This window comes from Lagenorhynchus albirostris, chromosome 1 (assembly GCF_949774975.1).
Source record: "Lagenorhynchus albirostris chromosome 1, mLagAlb1.1, whole genome shotgun sequence".
Classification (NCBI taxonomy): Eukaryota; Metazoa; Chordata; class Mammalia; order Artiodactyla; family Delphinidae; genus Lagenorhynchus; species Lagenorhynchus albirostris.
Genome location: NC_083095.1, coordinates 154,292,214 through 154,311,574, shown reverse-complemented (window position 1 = coordinate 154,311,574; position 19,361 = coordinate 154,292,214). Strand labels below are relative to the sequence as shown.

At 47.1% G+C, this 19,361-nt stretch overlaps 1 protein-coding gene across 3 annotated transcripts in view; it reads left to right on the top strand.

Annotated features, from left to right (window-relative positions):
• The first annotated feature begins 494 nt into the window (after positions 1–494).
• Positions 495–19,361, top strand: part of PFKP (phosphofructokinase, platelet) — a 132,795-nt gene continuing 113,928 nt past the window's right edge. For all 3 annotated transcript variants that reach the window (XR_009541880.1, XR_009541879.1, XM_060156350.1), the window contains exons 1-2: positions 495–672; positions 14,430–14,503. Coding sequence is in view for 1 of the 3 variants with exons in the window: in XM_060156350.1 (XP_060012333.1) it covers positions 558–672; positions 14,430–14,503 (189 nt within the window). In the remaining 2 variants the exon portion in view is untranslated. The remainder of the gene's footprint in view (positions 673–14,429; positions 14,504–19,361) is intronic.

Sequence of the window (19,361 nt, the reverse complement as noted above, 5' to 3'; positions counted from 1 at the left end):
GTTTACTGCGCTCCCCGCGCTTGATGCTGCCACGCTCCCACAACTACGGTGATCCAGCCCACCTGTAGCGCCCCGCCTTCCTCCTACTCCCCCCACCTGCTGCGCTCCCCAAAGATGCTACCACCTAGCTGCTGTGCTTTCCCCCGCCTGCCGCGCTTCCCCCTCTCGATGCTCCTCCCACCTTCGCTGCACACCCTCCTAGGGTGCTTTCCCCTCCCCCACCAGGGATGCTCCGCCCACCTGCGGTGATTTCCCCACCCACCTGCGGTGCTTCTCCTTCCCTCTGAGGTGCTTCCGGCTCGTAACGCTCCTCCCACCTGTGATGCAACCCCCCCAAGTGGTGCTCCCTCCAGGCCAAGCTCCCTGGCCCGCGCGGCTCCCTGAAAGCTGGTGCCCCCGGTCCCGCCTGCCCCGCCTACCCGCGCCCCTGAGCCCGCCCTTGGCCGCCCATTGGCGCGCGCCGCGCGGGCGGGGCCGGCGGTTCCAGTGGCGGCGGCGCGGGAGGGGCGCAGTGCCTGCTGAGCACCCTCCCGAGCGCGATCTCCGGCCTGCTCGCCATGGGCGACCACGACGTCTCCCCGAACCCCAAGGGCTCCTTCCGAAAGTTCCTGGAGCAACTCTCCGGGGCCGGCAAAGCCATAGGCGTGCTGACCAGCGGCGGGGATGCCCAAGGTGCGCCACCGCCTCCCCGGATCCCGGGCCGGAGGCGAAGGGAGGGGACTAGGGAGAAGGGATGTGGGGGTAACCGGGAGAAAGGATGGGGGTACCTGGGAGAAAGGATGGGGGTACCTGGGAGAAAGGATGGGGAGCAGGGACCAGAGAGAAAGGATGAGGCTCCAGGGAGAAGAGATGGGGGAAGCAAAGAAGAGAGGAGGAGAGCGGGTACCGGGGATAAGAGAAGGGTGGGGGAGAAGCCCCGCGCCCAGGAACCTTGGGGGTACCTTCCTGTGGCGGGAGCGGGTGCGGGCCGTGCAGCCTCAGGAGTCACTGCGGAGTCGGTGGGGGGGCGGAGGGAGGGCTATGGCAGTAGGATCCCTTACCAGGAAGGTCAGTTTTCCACCTTCATGTTTATTTTTTAAATTGCGACTGGCTACGGGGCCGCCTGGACCGCGCTCGGTGGTCATTTCTCTTCCGAGTCGTAGGATGAAGCCGGACGCCCCTCCAAAGCTTGGCTACAGCGCGGCCACTTCCGATGCCGCGGCTCCCTCCCCAGCTCCGTCACCCACTCCCTACCCCCAATGTCTTGGAAAAATCCGCTGGGTCCCTGCGACGCGTCGGCAGCCTCGCGATCCCCGCGCCGCGCGGGCGGCGTCCCCGCTGCTGTCCGGCGGGACGCGGCGGGGGACGCACGGGGGTCCCTGCCCGGGGTTGCCCGGCGGCCCGGTACCACCTCGCGTTTCCGCTGGGAAATTTTAAAAACGGTTCTCCTCCGCTCTAATCTCTTGTCCCCTTCCGGCTCGTCACCAAACTGAAAGCTGAAACGGGTCACTGGGCCCTCCCCGCCAGCCTCCCCTGGATGGGAAGGAACAGGAAGCGGGGACTCCGGGGCGTCACCAGCCCCGCAAGTGCGGACTCCAGCAACCGCCCCCCACCCCCAAGCGTGGAAGCTGATTTCGGGGAGAAGGGGACCCAGGCTCGGTGCCCACGGACACACGGAGAGAATATTTCAATGTAAAGCGAGGGTGACACAGAACGTGCCCCGGGTCCCTAGCGCTGGGCGCACATGGGGACGCAGGGGTTCCCAGACGCTGGGGTTTCCTGATCCCGGTGAATACCTGGGTGGGGCGACTCAACCGCTAGAAAGTAGCAGGGCTGTGCTCAGGCGGCTGCGTCCTCGGAGCCCGAGGATCGCAGGCCGGAGACGCCTCTCGAGCTAGGTTTTGGTTTTTATTTTACCTTCTTCCTCCCGTCCCGGATGAGTTGAAAGGCCCTGATGCCTCATTTTCACCACACACGGTGCAGGGATGCTTAAGTGTTGGGCCCGGCGCCCTCGCCTGCCGCCCACCCTGCCCGTGACCTTCCCTTCGCCCTTGAGCCGGGCGGGGCCTGGGGGGGTGCGGCAGGTGGGGCGCTAAGGCTGCAGCCCCGCCCGCCGCGGGCGCGTACGTGATGCCTGGCCAGTCACCGCCCGTGCGCCCCGCGCCCTCGACCCTGGGCACCCAGCCTGCGGTGGGCAGGAGACGTGGGGGTCCCCGGCACGTGGGTCCCTTGGAAGCCCCTCCCTGTCCTACTGAAGGTGGCGCTCGCGACATCAGTCACTGTCGAAGCCCTACAAGCCTGCCTTTGCGTCAGTGCGAGGCAGGGCTGGTCTAATTTGGTATTCTAGTAAAGTGTGGCCCCTGGTATAAACATTGAAGAGAGAAAATGTTGTGATATAAACAAGGCTGGGGTTGGGGAAGTGGCAGAGTGAAATAGATGACATCGCCCAAGTTACTTAAATGATGTGCCGGATGGGGTCTGGCGGGGTCGGGGTGGGGCTGAGAGAGGCTTCCCCGTCAAAGGGCTTCAAAAGCACGTGCCTCTGGAGAAGTGGGCTAGCCCAAATTAGGAAGCATCTTGAGTGACTCTTACCCCGGTCTTGGAAAGAGAATAAATTGTTGGCACAGGAAGAGGAACTGGTCTCTTAACCCTCCAGGCTTCAAGGTCAGAGTTTCAAGGTCATTTTAGAATTAAGGTGCTCTGTCTGTTGAAAAAAATATAGGTCACTCTTTTGAGTTCCTGTCCAAAAGTCTTCTCAACTACCTGGTAGCTGGTGCAAAGGCAACTGAGGTAATGATGCAATAGACAGAACCAGCATTTTTTCTGCTACTGATACTTACCTGCTACTTATCTCTGCAGCTTGCGAGCAGTTATGAATAATAGAGGTCAGTAAGTCCACATCTCTTCTTGTCAGTGGAAAAGATACTTTGAGAATCAAAATTATATGAGAACGTGGCTTGGTCAGTGTATTGTCAGGTTGATGGGAGATCGCCTAATGCTCTGAACTGACACATCTGGGCCGTCCCTGGAGAGCCGACCATGGCCGGGCATCTGGGCATTTTCCCTCAGGCAGAGCTGAGGCTGTAGTCTCCAGTTCTTCTTGGACTTCATGCCAAGAGCCACCTCCTCTTTTGATCCTACCTGAGACCTGACTGAACAGTTGAATGCATTTCTTTCCAAGAAAGTTCACCTTAAGATGTGCACCCAGGGGCCGGTCTCGGCAGGCAGCAGCAGACTTACAGCCCCTTGGAGGAGGTTATTCCTAGAGATGCTGTCATTTATACCCCTATCCTTTTACCATCTTATCTTGACTCTAAATGGTATCAGTGCTTCATTTTCCCTGGGATAAGAGAGTTTTGCTCACAGCTAGTAAAGACCAAGGAGAATAATCACAAGTCTTAATTTCAGCATAGTTTTCTAATCAGATGTGAAATTACGGTAAAATTTCATGTTGAGATGACTATAGCTTCTAGTTATTGAGCTCACTTGATGTTCTAGGAGCTTTATTGTTCTTATCTCCAGGCCTGATTACCTGGCTCCAAGACACACACATCTTCATTTCAGAGGTGACAAGAGAGGCTCAAGGGGAGAGAAGTAACCTCATTAAGGTGGCAGGCTCATAGGTGGCCCATGGTAGGATTTAAATGAAGTTCTGTGAGGTCTCAACCCCAAACACTTCTCAGTAAGCCCTGCTTTTACAGTTGTAACAACTAATTAATACTCAGAGGAGCAAAGCCTGGTTTGCTCAAAATTATGCAGATGATTTTTTTTCGTAACACCAGAATTTTATTTGGTAAGGCGGGTGGCATTTTCTTTCCATTTTTCAGATTAAAAAATCAAGAAGTATTTAAATAATTTGCCCCAAATCAAATATTTTTTTAATCAAATTAGAGACAAAAACCTTAAAATTTTTTAAAAACTCTAGCGGAATTTAAGATTGTGCTTTACAAATTACATTGGAAAACAGGACCACTGTGTGAAATTCCTCATACTAAAAATACATAAACTATTTAATTGGTATAAAATGCCTTAATGATTTCTTCACTAAGTTAATGAAGAGGTAAATTATAATCATCTAAAATAATGAGCCTAAAATTTCAGATAGATATTTAAACATGAGACAATAGCTACCCTACTTACTAGTCAAAATAAATGGAAGATATTACATAGATTATACAGATGATTTTTACACAGCTTTGATAACAGAAAACACGTTTGTACAGTAAGAGCATTGGGGTGGCTAAATTGATGTAACACCTGATACCAAAGTGATGAAATGCTTGTTTTCCAGTGGAATTTGTATGATATGATTATTGAACAAAATGAAAATTCCCCAGCTATATTCCTGAATCCCCCAGCCCTGGCCTTAATAGGAAGACTATTTCTAAGGCTAATTATTGTTTTTTTCATTCTTTGGGTTGCTTCCATTGTCACAAGGAATGTCTGCAAGTTTAAATTGATTTTCACTTTAAGTAAAAATAAGTTCCAGGTCACTGGACAGACTTACCATGACTAGGTATCCACCCCCAAGCAACACTACATCATACGCCAAAAATGACTCATTGCCTTAGACACAAATTGAGGGCTTCTGGAGGGCCTGGTGCAGCTGAGAATGCACAGAAATGGACCCAGAGGGTAGACTGAACAGGAAAGCTGAGTCCTGTTTGGCCTGTGGCAAAGTAAGCATGAAGACATTGTTTGCAGAAAGCTCATATAGATGGAGTCTGTATAAGCCTTTCCACTAATAGGAAGAATTAGCCATAGAAAAGAATGAAATAATGCCATTTGCAGCAACATGGATGGACCTAGAGAGTGTCATACTAAGTACAGTAAGTCAGACAGAAAAAGATAAATATCATATGATATCACTCATATGTGGAATTAATTTTTTTAAAAAACTGACATAAATGAACTTATTTGCAACACAGAAACAGACTCAGATTTAGAAAACAAACTTATGGTGACCAAAGGGGAAACGTGGAGGCGGGGGGAGGGATAAATTAGGAGTTTGGGATTAACACACTACTATATATAAAATAGAGAACCAACAGGAACCTGCTGTATAGCACAGGGAACTCTACTCAATACTCTGTAATAACCTAGATGGGAAAAAGAATCTGAAAAAGAATGGATATATGTATATGTATAACTGATACACTTTTCTGTACACCTGAAACTAACACAACATTGTAAATCAACTATACTCCAATAAAATTTAAAAAAAAAAGAGTGACTAACATCGAGTGAACATTTGCTTAGCAGTAGGCACTAATGCTTCCACACAGTGGCTCATCTGCTTCACGCACGAGCAAGTGAGCTTTGAGATGAACTGGCCAGGCTACGGGCTGCAGTGAGAAGGGGTGACCCAGGACATATGTCCATTCACCAGGGTGTGCCTCAGCACAGTACGGGGCACTCGGCAGGTACCCAGATGTTTGCTGAATGTCTCCCTCCTGGGATCTCACTGAGTGTGGACCACTTCCTTCTGCGAAATGGTGGGCGACTAGATGTTCTGGCTGTCTTTTCTCATGAAGTCTTTTTTTTTAATATGCTTTATAAAAATTAATTAACTTATTATTTACTTTTGGTTGAATTGGGTCTTTGTTGCTGTGCGTGGGCTTTCTCTAGTTGCAGCGAGCGGGGGCTACTCTTCGTTATGGTGCGCGGGCTTCTCATTGCAGTGGCTTCTCTTGTTGTGGAGCACAGGCTCTAAGCGCATGGGCTTCAATGGTTGTGGCGCTCGGGCTTTGTTGTTCCGCGGCGTGTGGGATCTTCCCGGACCAGGGCTCGAACCCGTGTCCCCTGCATTGGCAGGTGGGTTTTTAACCACTGTGCCACCAGGGAAGCTCTCTCATGAAGTCATTTTAATGAATTAAACCTTCACTAATCAAAAGCACTCTTTTTTTTTTTTTTTTTTGGCTCTGCCGAGTGGCTTGCAGGATCTCGGTTCCCCGAGCAGGGATTGAACCCGGGCCAGGGCAGTGAAAGCCTGGAATCCTAACCACTAGGCCACCAGGGAACTCCCACACAAAAGCACTCTTTTATCTGCAGAGCTGTATCTGGGAACAACTAATGTCTCAAGATAAGAACTTAAAAACCATCCTCAGAAATGTGAAGTACTAGTCAACCGGAGCTGGGTGCTGGTTGGTTCTCCCCTGAACACGTGTTTCTTGAACACAGCATCTGGGCCCTGCTTGGGTGGGTTCCTTCCATGCCCACCCAAAACTTTGAGGGCCTGAGAGCCCAGTAAGATGAGAACAGTGGGCATCTCACCTCACACAGCTCTGGGGCCCTTCCTGCCCTGGCTCTGAGCACTTACATTCTGTAATGGGAACTTTCCCACTGACAATGTAATCATTAATTTAGCAAAAATTATTGGGTCCAGGAGGCCGTGCACTAGAATGTTAGTGTTCACCCCATGGGTACCGTGGAAAATCCATGCAATTGCACCCTTTTCTAGGAGTGCAAATAGCATTGTGTGACACACTTAGATGACCTTTAGAAACTAGACATTTTGTCATCTTTCCAAAAAAGCATGTTTTCCCCCTCGGTTCCAGAAAACTGAAAGCTTTGATACAGGACTCAAACCTTTTATCCAGGAGAATTGGGGCTGTGTGAACACGGATCTGATGGGGTGCCAGGAGCAGTTACAGTAGAAATATGGGGATAGGGTAGTGACATGTTACAGGCAGACATAAGGGCACAGATGTATACCCGCCATGACTGCAATCATGTTGGAAGGTGTCTTTGCGTAAAGAACAGATGGCTTTATGTTAAGAAAAGAGCTGAGTCACCTTTTCGAGTTATTCTTTGCAGCGAGCTCTGTATGGTGGTGTATTTTATTTGTGAGAAAGCATCTTCCGGGGCCCCAGTTTCCTCCCACCCTCTCTTCCACACGTCTTCACCACCACACGCTTAGGGTGTTGGGAATCACAGACGTTGTGCTGTCAGGACAAGAGGCAGCATAGTGTGTGGCCGAGTGGCATCCTGAGCATGAAGGGACTTCCTTACAGGGTCTGGCTCTGCTCTCCAGTCCTGGTGGGACAGGGCCTGCGATTGTTGGTTTGCAACACGAAGTGGAATCACACAATCCCTGTCTTCTCCCCCCTCTTGTTTTCTCCCCTTCCCCTTCCCCCCCTTCCCCTGCCCCTAAGACAACCTTGAGTCTCAAGCAGGACCTGCTGGAGGGAAAAGGCAGCACTACTCAGGCCCAGGGAGGCCCCGCTGCCCCCGAGGGCCCTCAGCTTCCTTCTTTATCCTGGATGCAGACAGCTGCCTGAGGATCTGGCTCAGATGTAGATTCTAGTTCTGTGGGTCCAGGGAAGGCCTGACAGTCACACCCGCAGCGACGGGTCCCTGTGGTTGGCCGAGGACCTCGCTGGAGTCCTGGGTCCAGGTGGCAGTTCAGACCATCTGATGTTTCCTGCGATGGTTTTATGGTGAGGATTCTGACGGGGAGATCAGTGAATGGAGGCCTCTTGTGTAAAGGTGTGAGCAAGTGGTCGGGCCAGGGTTCTTTTGATTACAAGCGTTGAAGGCTGGCCAGGGGGACCTCGAGCTGCCATCCCTTCTTATTTTTTCAGCTCTGGTCGAATATTCTCAGGCTTTGTTTTCTCTCTCGTTAAATCGTCCCCCAGATGAGTGACAGCCTCCTCTGCCTGCCTTAGGCTGACGGTGGAGCCCCTTCTCCCACGGACGGCCCCCCCACCCGCCATGGGAGGGGGAAGGAATGAGCAGCAGGAAATAGCCAGGAGCAGGCAGGGCTGGGAGAGAGCGGCTGGGCCAGTGTGGGGGGCGGGGCCGGGGCCAGGGGGGACCACGGGGAGGACTTTGGATTTACCTCGTGTGACCTGGAAGCCACCGGGTGCCGGCTGCTTCTGATGAGGGCGGCTTTGTGGAGAGAGGAGGGGAGGGCTGTGGAGGGGCCCCAGTGTCCTGAGGAGCCGGCCTGGGCCGTGGAGGGTGAGCTGGGGGTGGGCTGTGTCAGTGGAGCCTAAGGCTGGAGCTGGTCCACGCAGCAGGAAGAAAGGCCGAGCGAGGAGCCCAGGTGGGGACAGGCAGGCTGGCAGAAGGACATTCTTGACACAACGTTCATACCAGTGAATAGTGGGAAAACCAGTGGAAAATCATCACAGGGAATGAGCTGCATTAGGATCCCGGATGGAATATGCATCGCTTCGCGCTGGTAGGTGTGGAAAGGTAGACATGCGTTGTTGGGGGTTAAAAGCAGGTTCAAGATGGAGGGAAATGGCAGAAATGAGGCTTACGTGTGATTGTGTCATTTTAAACTAGTCACCACGTTTGGAAATGTAACAGAAACAGGTGAAATTAATTTAAGCCTCTGTTTTATTCAGTCCGATGTTTCAACCCCTTGTCAATACAAAGGTGATTAATAAGCTGTTTCACATTCTTTTTTCCATCTTGAGCCTTTGAAATCCAGCGTGTGTCTGCCCCAGTGCGTGTTGGTGTGGTCGGTGGGGATCCCAGTGGATGGGGGTCTAGAGGGAGGGGTGTGTGAGGCGCTCAGGTTCAGACGGTCCCTCCTGCGTGTTCATATCACAGTCAGGGGCCATGCAGGGGACCTCTGGCAGTGGTCTGGTGCCTGCAGTGGCCCTGGGCCTGCTGTGGTCCTCCTTCCCAGACGTCCAGATGGCCACTTGGCCAGCCTCCATCACCGTCTTCCATTCTCTCCCAAATGGCACGTCTCAAGGCGGCTGCTGCCCCTCTGCACACCCCCATGGCAACCCCCAGCCCTGCTCTGCTTTCCTTCTTTCTCCTCCACCTCTGGGTGAAATGTGTGTGTGTGTTGTGTGTTGTTTACCGGATGCAACAAGCCCCACCAGGGCCACGACCTTCCCCTCTTTTGTCACTGCATCGCCCGGCAGTACCAGCAGAGAAAAGACACCCCATCCGTGTGTCCTGGATGGACGGACGGATGAATAAATGAATGATTGAACCCGCTCAGAGATTTATGTCACTGATATCTAAGACAAGACTCGGTGATTTGGACACTGCAGGATGATGAGAAACCCCCGGTTGGTAACTGACTCACAGGGGATCCAGCATCCCGACACTTTCTCCTGAGGACGTTTTTTCCCCTCCCACACCTGAGTTATTAAACAAGGAAGCTTTATGGAGAACGTCAGTAGCAAGAGCAAGATAAGGTGAGCTTTAAGTTTGTTTTGTGACCTATGCTAACATCCTCGCTTTGGTACAAAGGTGAAAACTCCATATAGCCAGGGAGAAACCAGTAAGAGGATTAAGCACCAGATCTTATTTTTCAAAAGGGAATTTAAATATTGAAATTAGGCAGGGAGTGGTTATGGGCACTGAGAAATATGCAGGGGAAACAGCTCCACATGGTCATAAAGGGCTAAGTAAGGACGTTTATTAGACTCTTCAGACCACATAGGAAGTGAAACAAAGCCCCAGGAAGTGAAACAAAGCCCCAGGAAGTGAAACAAAGCCCCCAACACAGTCCTTGTTTTTAACAAATTACTTGAAGTTTAAATTTTATCAGAGGGACTTCCCTGGTGGCGCAGTGATTAAGAATCCACCTGCGAGGACAGGAATAAAGACACAGACATAGAGCATGGACTTGAGGACACAGGGAGGGGTAAGGGTAAGCTGAGACGAAGTGAGAGAATAGCATGGACATATATATACTACCAAATGTAGAATAGATAGCTAGTGGGAAGCAGCCGCATAGCACAGGGAGATCAGCTCAGTGCTTTGCGACCACCTAGAGGGGTGGGATAAGGAGGGTGGGAGGGAGACGCAAGAGTGAGGGGATATGGGGATATACATATGCATATAGCTGATTCACTTTGTTATACAGCAGAAACTAACACAACAATGTAAAGCATTTATACTCCAATAAAGATGTTAAAAAAAAAAAGAATCCGCCTGCCAGTGCAGGGGACACAGGTTTGAGCCCTGCTCCAGGAAGATCCCACATGCCGCGGAACAACTAAGCCTGTGTGCCACAACTACTAAGCCTGCACTCTACAGCCTGTGAGCCACAACTACTGAGCCCGCCTGCCACAACTACTGAAGCCCATGCTCCACAACAAGAGAAGCCACTGCAATGAGAAGCCTGCGCACCGCAATGAAGAGTAGGCCCCGCTCACTGCAACTAGGGAAAGCCCGCATGCAGCAATGAAGACCCAACACAGCCAAAAATAAATAAATAAATAAATTTAAATAAATAAACATTACCAGAACAGAATCTCAGGAAACCTTTGGGTCCACGGCCTCCCTGACCTCAAGGAAGAAGTTATCTTAATGACTATCTTACGTGCATGATGCTTTAGTAAGAACCTATTTGAGAATATGTCACATCAAGAAAACAATAAGTCTCTTCTTTCTAGCGCACCTAAAGTAATTTTCTCACATTTTCCACTTAGCTGCTCCTTGATTCTTTCAAGATTTGTTTATTTTTGGTTCCCGTAGCAAGTCTGCACATTCCCTGAGGACGAGGGTTTTAATTTTTGCAAGTGATGAAGAGGATACTTTCCAAATACTAAGATTCTTTCTTGGTGGCAGGATGATGGTTTCCCATGGAAACAATTATGGAAGTTGTTTGAACTCCAGAGCCTGGCTGCCAAAACAAAACCAAAAACAAAAGGAAGGAACTCAACTATGTCTGAACGTTTATTGAAAACAGCAGCTGGAGTGCCCTGTGCTCTCTGTGGACAGTCCAGGACAGGACAGCATCCAACAGAACCAGAAAATCGGCACTGCTCACCCACAAGGCCCTCAGACCCCAAATCATATGTCTGAATCCCAGTTGCGTGTGTCAAAGAGGCTGTCGGTGAAAATTGGCCTTTCCTGTGTCCTTGGCTTCTGTCCCCTGGGCCTTTCCCTGAAGGCACCCACCTGTGGGCCCAGCACCAGATAGCATCTCTGTCCTGTCCTTCCCAAATTCAAGGGGAGAGCCGGCCCCTCCCCAAACAGTTACGCAAGAACTGGGGCCCCATGGGCATTGTTTTCTCCAAGTTTCCTTCCTACTAGAGGGAATTATAACGGCTTTTAAGTTAAAATAAAAGGAAGAGTAGGGTTTACACTCCAGCTTTGCCTTTTACAAGTTTTGTTCCCTCGGCTGTTAATTTATCCACTTAGAGCCCGACTTCCTCGTCTCTCAGGAGGACCCAGGCCCCGCAGGCTTTCTGGGAGCATCAGCTCAGGTGCTCAGAGCACTCAGCCCTGGTTACCCTGGTTACCACTGGGCTGTTACCACAGCTCCTCTCAGGCCCCAATCAGAAGGCGGCCAGCTCCGGGCTGCACGGGAAAGGCAGCAGGTGTAGCCAAGTTACCTTAACGACCCTGGTCTAAAAGCCTTGGGGGGTTGGCGCTGAGGCTCAGACGCGCGGAGCCTCCTCTCCGGCGAACTTGGGAGAAGTGCGGTGCTCAGGACCCTCCCTGACCTGGGAACCCACCGCCCCCCCCAGGCCTGCTGCGGGCTGAGGGGGGATCAGCCCCGAGGGGACGGGCCGCTTTCCCAGGTGAGTCCAGCTCAACCCCATGGGGCAGGGGAGGAGTTCAGGCCCCAGGCCTGCTGTGAAGGTGGTCAGAACTTTCAGGCAGGGGTCACCCTGGGCATGTTTTTCTTCCACACGGGGACCCCTGGGGTCACCTCTGGATAGTGTCCCACTTGTCGTTCCTTCTGCCATTTTTTCTCCACTTGCACTTTCTAAAATCCCCCAACTCCTCTTTATTCATGCCTTTATGAAAGCGTCCCCATCCCCCACCCGCCAGAAATGAGGTCTTCAGAAGCACGTGGGGGAGGGCGGGGGCCAGGGAGCCGGCGTTAACCCGTGCGCTTGCGTCCTGGTGATGGAGGGTTGGTAGGGCTCCAGCGTTTGGTGGTCAGTCTCTCGATTCCGGGGCCACAGAAAAAAGTCCGAGAATCGCGGGGTCTGTGGGAAGGGGCCGAGAGGAGCTCGTTTATCCGTTCGGTTCAGGCCGGAGAGCTGAGGCTGCCTGCATGAGATGCAGGTGTGTCGCCCAGGTGGGTGTCGTGAAGGCCGGTGAGGAAAGGCCGGTGGGGAAGCCTTCCTGGAGGTGCAGGAGCCCCGTCCCTCCTGGAGGTTGAGCGAGGGCCCCTCCGGGACGTGGTGGCAGTTCTGGGGGAGCTGCAGTCCTGACGTGTAGATGGGGCATCCAGGTGGGACTGAGCAGGTAGGAAGAGCCCGGGGGGCTGGAGATCTCACCTGAAGAGCTTGGTTTTATGAGCACAGGCCCTGGGGAATCCAGGGAGGAACCTGGGCGTTTTTGAGTTTGAGAAAGAGAATGCTGATGCTACCATAGAAAACATCTCAGAAAAGTGTGTGAGATTACAGCTAGCACAAGGGGAGTGTGTCTACAGGGTGTATGCACTGCGCTCCAAAGGGGCGGGCATGGGAAAGCAAGACACGGCCTCATCTGTGTTTGTTTTTTTAACCGTGTTTTTCAGTTTTAGATTTTAGAGCAAAACGGAGGCGAAGTTCCAGAGATTCCCCTCTATCTTCTGCCCCCACCCATGCAGACCCACCCCCACCCCATCAACATCCCCACCAGATGGTGCATTTGTTATAACTGATGACCCTACATGGACACGTCATCCTCACCCAGAGTCCATAGTTGATATTTTAGGGTTCACTCTTGGTGTTGCCCGTTCTATGGGTTTGGACAAATGTATAACGAGGTGTATCCATTATTATAACGTCATACAGAGCAGTTTCACTGCACTAAAAATCCTCTGTGCCCCACCTGTTCATCCCCCCAACCCCCAACGACCACTGACTTTTTTTTTTACTGTCTCCACAGCTTTGCCTTTTCCGACATATGTAATTTTTTTTAATAAGAAGAATATATTTATAAATTACTTGTATCATAACAAAAGAGGAAAAGCTGCTTTACTCATTCTGGCCATAACGTGAATAATGTTAGAGGGAGATGGTGGATTCAGGGGAAGTTTGGGGAGCGAAATGTCAGTTTTATGGGCAAGGAGCTGTGGAGGGTATCAGGAGTATCCAGCTTGTGCGAGAGTGAAAAGTTTTGCTAATCTGAGTGAGAGAATACAGGAAACGGAGGAGAAGATGACGCAGGTGAAATGATTTATTGCATCTTGAAATGCTGAGTTTGAGGTTATGAGAGACAGCCAGCAATGAATCAGTAGGTCATTAAAATCCTTCGTGTAATAAACTAGGTTTGAACGTGAAGTGGTGAGACTACCAAATACATAATGTCTACCTGTGCGTAGATGGTAGATATACATTTAACATGGATTTATTTCCAGCTTTTCCGGCTCTGTGAACACTGTAGCCTTGCAAAATTGTCACCTTTCAGAGGCAACGATCTCATTCCAGATTTCCAAATTGGCTCAATGTAATTTGTAAATTTGTAACCATCCTCTGAGCAGGTTTACCATCCAAATACATACAAATTTAATCTCCTTGTCTGTGGAGTATATTCCCTGGGACCCAAGGTGCCTTCGTTTGTTTATTTACTTACCAGAAGTACCACTTACTGTATGGTCCATGTTCTCCAACACCTTTAGTCTTGAAGTTTGTTCCCAAAATTTAAATTTACGAAGGAGGCAGATTGGAACTATTGGCCCAGGAGCAGTTAGGCTGGATGCCCAGGTGCTGCATATTCTGAGGCTCAGGGCTGCATCCCTAGCGAGAGGAATGATCCTCCCTTCTCACTGCTCTCCTGATGGCCTTGTTCATCAGCTGATATGATGATACAGGGTTTTACAGATGTGAAATCCTGACCTGTTCACGTAGGTCTAGACTTATGGTCCATCGCACAGTTGGCTGCCCCAAAATGGGGCTTCAGTGGAAAGCAAAATGGTGTGGCTGTTTTATACAAGGATACATTGCACTTTTAACTTCCTTCAAGGCCCTCTGGGTAAGTGTGGAAAATGGCCTAGATTTATCTTGATTAGATATTATTTATAGTATACTAGTTTAATTGGATCTTTCTTTTAATAAAATTGCATGATTTATATTTAAGGCCACTGACTAAATTACTTTCTTTTACACTAGTAGCTGGTAATAATTTTTCATCTCCTCCCCAGACCAATGGCCTTTTCAGGCCTGTTTTCTTTGAAATTGGCTACCTATAAACAAACATCTCTCCTGTGTGTTGTTTTGCAATTGGATGGAATCAACCTACGAATTCACACCAAATTGAGGTCGCTCATATTCCGAGTGTGTTTACAGCGATGTTCTAAACCAACAGTGCTCCAGGCTCTGTTCATCTGTGGACTAGGCCACAACATGCTGGCCCCTGCCTTGTACTTTTTTCTCTTCTCCCTGCACTAATCCTGGAGGTTTGTGTTGTGACCACTTTTCATAGGGGCCGTCCGAGAGGTTACACGGTTTTCCCACCATCACAGCTAATTAAATGGCATCACTAGATTCTCCCCAGCCTCCTCAGTAACTACTGTCCCTATTCCTTTGCAGGCATGAATGCTGCTGTCCGAGCTGTCGTGCGCATGGGAATATACGTGGGGGCCAAAGTGTACTTTATCTACGAGGTCAGTGTCACGTCCCCTTCCCGCTTTCTCTGACTCTCAGGAATCGCTGCCTCGTACTCACTTGGGGGCCTCACGCTTGCCTGGGGCTGCTGACTGCAGGCAAGAGGCAGCAGGTGACGGGCAAACTTGGGTACCAATAGGGGAGCCCAGGTACCAGGAGAGGTTACACCCCCGGTCTAGATGCACATCTGTGAGATTTGTATTAGGGAACAAGGGGAGAAAGGTGATGAAACGGGGCTCAAAATGCCATTTTGATATCCACCTAGTGTTCTTGTAGGATTAATGATATCAAACTGGTTGTATTTATTTGCAGTTCTCATTCCTTACAGAAGTGATATAGTCACTAAAAATGGGGCCTGAATTTGAATAAACATTAAGCTGAATGGGGGGGAGAGTGGCCACTTTGGGCTTTTCATCATTAATGTAAAACCCAGACCACTTCCCTAGTATCTCTTTATGCCTTAACTTCAAAATGAAGCATCTGAAAGCAAACAGATGGCCCGTTATCTTCTGCTTTTAAGGTCCTGGCAGCTTAGAAGTAAGTTGTGTTTGGAGGGAAGGCACCCATACAGCTTGGACCACATGATTTATTTCAAAAACTATTAGAAAAAATAACATATTTAGTTTTTAAATTTATAAAACAGAATAAAGCTTAAAAATTGAAATAAGAGAATGGTTTTTTTAATTGCTTAATTCTTCCAAAATCACTGTTAGTGTTTTATTCTGATTCTTCCCAGTGTAATACATGTGAAATACCGGAAGGAAATATATACATTATTAGCACCATAGCAAATGTATTTTGTATACTATGTTTTTTACCTGCCAGTATGTTATGACAATTTTGTATGTGTTAACGTACATTCCACAACTATCGCGTAAATGTCCGTGTAAAATTCCATCAACCTGATGTCTCATCATTTACCTGACCCCTCAGCTACTTGATCCTTGCATTCCTATGCCACCGGCAACATTTAGGTCACTGCCCATTTTTCAACTATCCTAACACAGCAAGCTCTAGGTTAATATTTGAAGCTCTTCTATGCTTTGTATCGTTGCTGTGATCCCAGGAAACGGCATCTGCCGAGCTAAAAGGGGTGGTCGTCCTAACGGGTCTCAGTGTGTCTTGCCAAAGTGATTTCTTTGTTCCATCCCAGGCCCACGCCAGGCACACAGGTGGCACCAACCCTGCCAGTTCTGTGTGTGCGGTCCACCTTGCTGAGAGCTGGCCGGAGCTCCAGAGTCTGTTTACTGAGTCATTTTCTCTACTTGAGAAGTAACTGCTCACAGGTTTTGCTCGTTGGTCCAAATGACCATGTGTTTATCGTTTGCGGGAAAGATGTTTTTTCCTGGGCTTAGGTTTGCTTTTTATCTTTTTATTTATTTATTTATTTTTATTCAAACAGAAAGTCACAAAAATTATAATCATCCTCTTCAGTTCACTCAGTCCCATGTAATTAATAATTATTTTTTCATGTTGATCTTTTCTTAGCACTTTTATGAAATCATCTAATGGAAAACCATTAGAGTTCTGAAAAAACATATAAGATTTTTAAAAATTTCAGGTAATGTCTGAAACATTTATATTAACATATATTAACATATTTCCATAGAAATAACCCAAAGAAAGTTTAGTATTAGTTGTTCTTTTGTTTGTTTTTTATACTGCAGGTTCTTATTAGTCATCAATTTTATACACATCAGTGTATACATGTCAATCCCAATCGCCAATTCAGCACACCAGCATCCCCACCCCACCGCGGTTTTCCCCCCTTGGTGTCCATACATTCACTACATCTGTGTCTCAACTTCTGCCCAGCAAACCAGTTCATCTATACCATTTTTCTAGCTTCCACATACATGAGTTAATATACGATATTTGTTTTCCTCTTTCTGACTTCACTCTGTATGACAGTCTCTAGATCCACCACGTCTCAACAAATGACTCAATTTCGTTCCTTTTTATGGCTGAGTAATATTCCATTGTATATATGTACCACATCTTCTTTATTCATTTGTCTGTTGATGGGCATTTAGGTTGCTTCCATGACCTGGCTATTGTAAATAGTTCTGCAATGGAACGTTAGGGTGCATGTGTCTTTTTGAATTCTGGTTTTCTCTGGGTATATGCTCAGTAGTGGGATTGCTGGATCATATGGTAATTCTATTTTTAGTTTTTTAAGGAAACTCCATACTGTTCTCCATAGTGGCTGTATCAGTGCAAGAGGGTTCCCTTTTCTCCACACCCTCTCCAGCATTTGTTGTTTGTAGGTTTTCTGATGATGCCCATTCTAACTTATGTGAGGAGAGACCTCATTGTACTTTTGATTTGCATTTCTCTAACAATTAGTGATGTTGAGCAGCTTTTCATGTGCTTCTTGGCCACCTGTATGTCTTTTTTGGAGAAATATCTATTTAGGTCTCCTGCCCATTTTTGGATTGGGTTGTTTGTTTCTTTAATATTGAGCTGCATGAGCTGTTTATATATTTTGGAGATTAATCCTTTGTCCATTGACTCGTTTGCAAATATTTTCTCCCATTCTGAGGGTTGTCTTTTCGTCTTGTTTGTGGTTTCCTTTGCTGTGCAAAAGCTTTGAAGTGTCATTAGGTCCCATTAGTTTATTTTTGTTTTTATTTCCATTACTCCAGGAGGTGGATCAAAAAAGATCTTGCTGTGATTTATGTCAGAGTGTTCTGCCTGTGTTTTCCTCTAAGAGTTTTATGGTGTCCATTCTTACATTTAGGTCTCTAATCCATTTTGAGTTTATTTTTGTGTGTGGTGTTAGGGAGTGTTGTAATTTCATTCTTTTACATGTAGCTGTCCAGTTTTCCCAGCACCACTTATTGAAGAGACTCTCTTTTCTCCATTGTATATCTTTGCCTCCTTTGTCATAGATTAATTGACCATAGGTGCGTGGGTTTATTTCTGTGCATTAATTTTGTATCCTGCAACTTTACCAAATTCATTGATTAGCTCTAGTAGTTTTCTGGTGGCATTTTTAGGATTCTCTATGTATAGTATCATGTCATCTGCAAAGAGTGACGGCTTTACTTCTTCTTTTCTGATTTGGATTCCTTTTAGATCTTTTTCTAGAACTTCCAAAACTATGTTGAATAATAGTGGTGAAGAGTGGACATCCTTGTCTCGTTTCTGATCTTAGAGGAAATGCTTTCAGGTTTTCACCACTGAGAATGATGTTTGCTGTAGGTTTGTCACATATGGCCTTAATTATGTTGAGGTAGGTTCCCTCTATGCCCACTTTCTGGAGAGTTTTTTTTTTTATCATAAATGGGTGTTGAATTTTGTCAAAAGCTTTTTCTGCATCTATTGAGATGATCATGTGGTTTTTCTGCTTCAATTTGTTAATATGGTGTATCACGTTGATTGATTTGTGTATATTGAAGAATCCTTGCATTCCTGGAATAAACCCCACTTGATCATGGTGTATGGTCCTTTTAATGTGCTGTTGGTTTCTGTTTGCTAGTATTTTGTTGAGGATTTTTGCATCTATACTCATCAGTGATATTGGTCTGTAATTTTCTTTTTTTGTAGTATCTTTGTCTGGTTTTGGTATCAGGGTGATGGTGGCCTCAGACAATGAGTTTGGGAGTGTTCCTCCCTCTGAAATTTTTTGGAAGAGTTTCAGAAGGATAGGTGTTAGCTCCTCTCTAAATGTTTGATAGAATTCACCTGTGAAGCCATCTGATCCTGGACTTTTGTTTGTTGGAAGATTTTTAAGCACAGTTCTAATTTCATTACTTATGATTGGTCTGTTCATATTTTCTGTTTCTTCCTGGTTCAGTCTTGGAAGGTTATACCTGTCTAAGAATTTGTCCATTTCGTCCAGGTTGTCCATTTTATTGGCATAGAGTTGCTTGTAGTAGTCTCTTAGGATGCTTTGTATTTCTGCAGTGTCTGTTGTAACTTCTCATTTTTCATCTCTTAATTTTATTGATTTGAGTCCTCTCCCTCTTTTTCCTGATGAGTCTGGCTAATGGTTTATCAATTTTGTTTATCTTCTCAAAGAACCAGCTTTTAGTTTTATTGATCTTTGCTGTTGTTTTCTTTGTTTCTATTTCATTTATTTCTGCTCTGATCTTTATGATTTCTTTCCTTCTACTAACTTTTGGTTTTGTTTGCTCTTCTTTCTCTAGTTCCTTTAGGTGTAAGGTTAGATTGTTTATTTGAGATTTTTCTTGTTTCTTGAGGTAGGCTTGTATAGCTATAAACTTCCCTCTTAGAGCTGCTTTTGCTGCATCCCATAGGTTTTGGATTGTCATGTTTTCATTGTCATTTGTCTCTAGGTAATTTTTGATTTCCTCTTTGATTTCTTCAGTGATCTCTTGGTTATTTAGTAACGTATTGTTTAGCCTCCATGTGTTTGTGTTTTTTACGTTCTTTTCCCTGTAATTGATTTCTAATCTCATAGCGTTGTGGTCAGAAAAGATGCTTGATATGATTTCAATTTTCTTAAATTTACTGAGGCTTGATTTGTGACCCGGGATGTGATCTATCCTGGAGAATGTTCCATGCACACTTAAGCAAGTGTAATCTGCTGTTTTTGCATGGAAATATAAATATTTATATTATAAATATTTATATTATAAATATAAATATTTATAAATATTTAAATATTTATAAATATCAGTTAAGTCTATCTGGTCTATTGTGTTATTTAAAGCTTCTGTTTCCTTTTTTATTTTCATTTTGGATGATCTGTCCATTGGTGTAAGTGAGGTGTTAAAGTCCCCCACTATTACTGTTACTGTCAGTTTCCTCTTTTATAGCTGTTAGCAGTTGCCTTATGTATTGGTGTGCTCCTGTGTTGGGTGCATATATATTTATAATTGTTGTATCTTC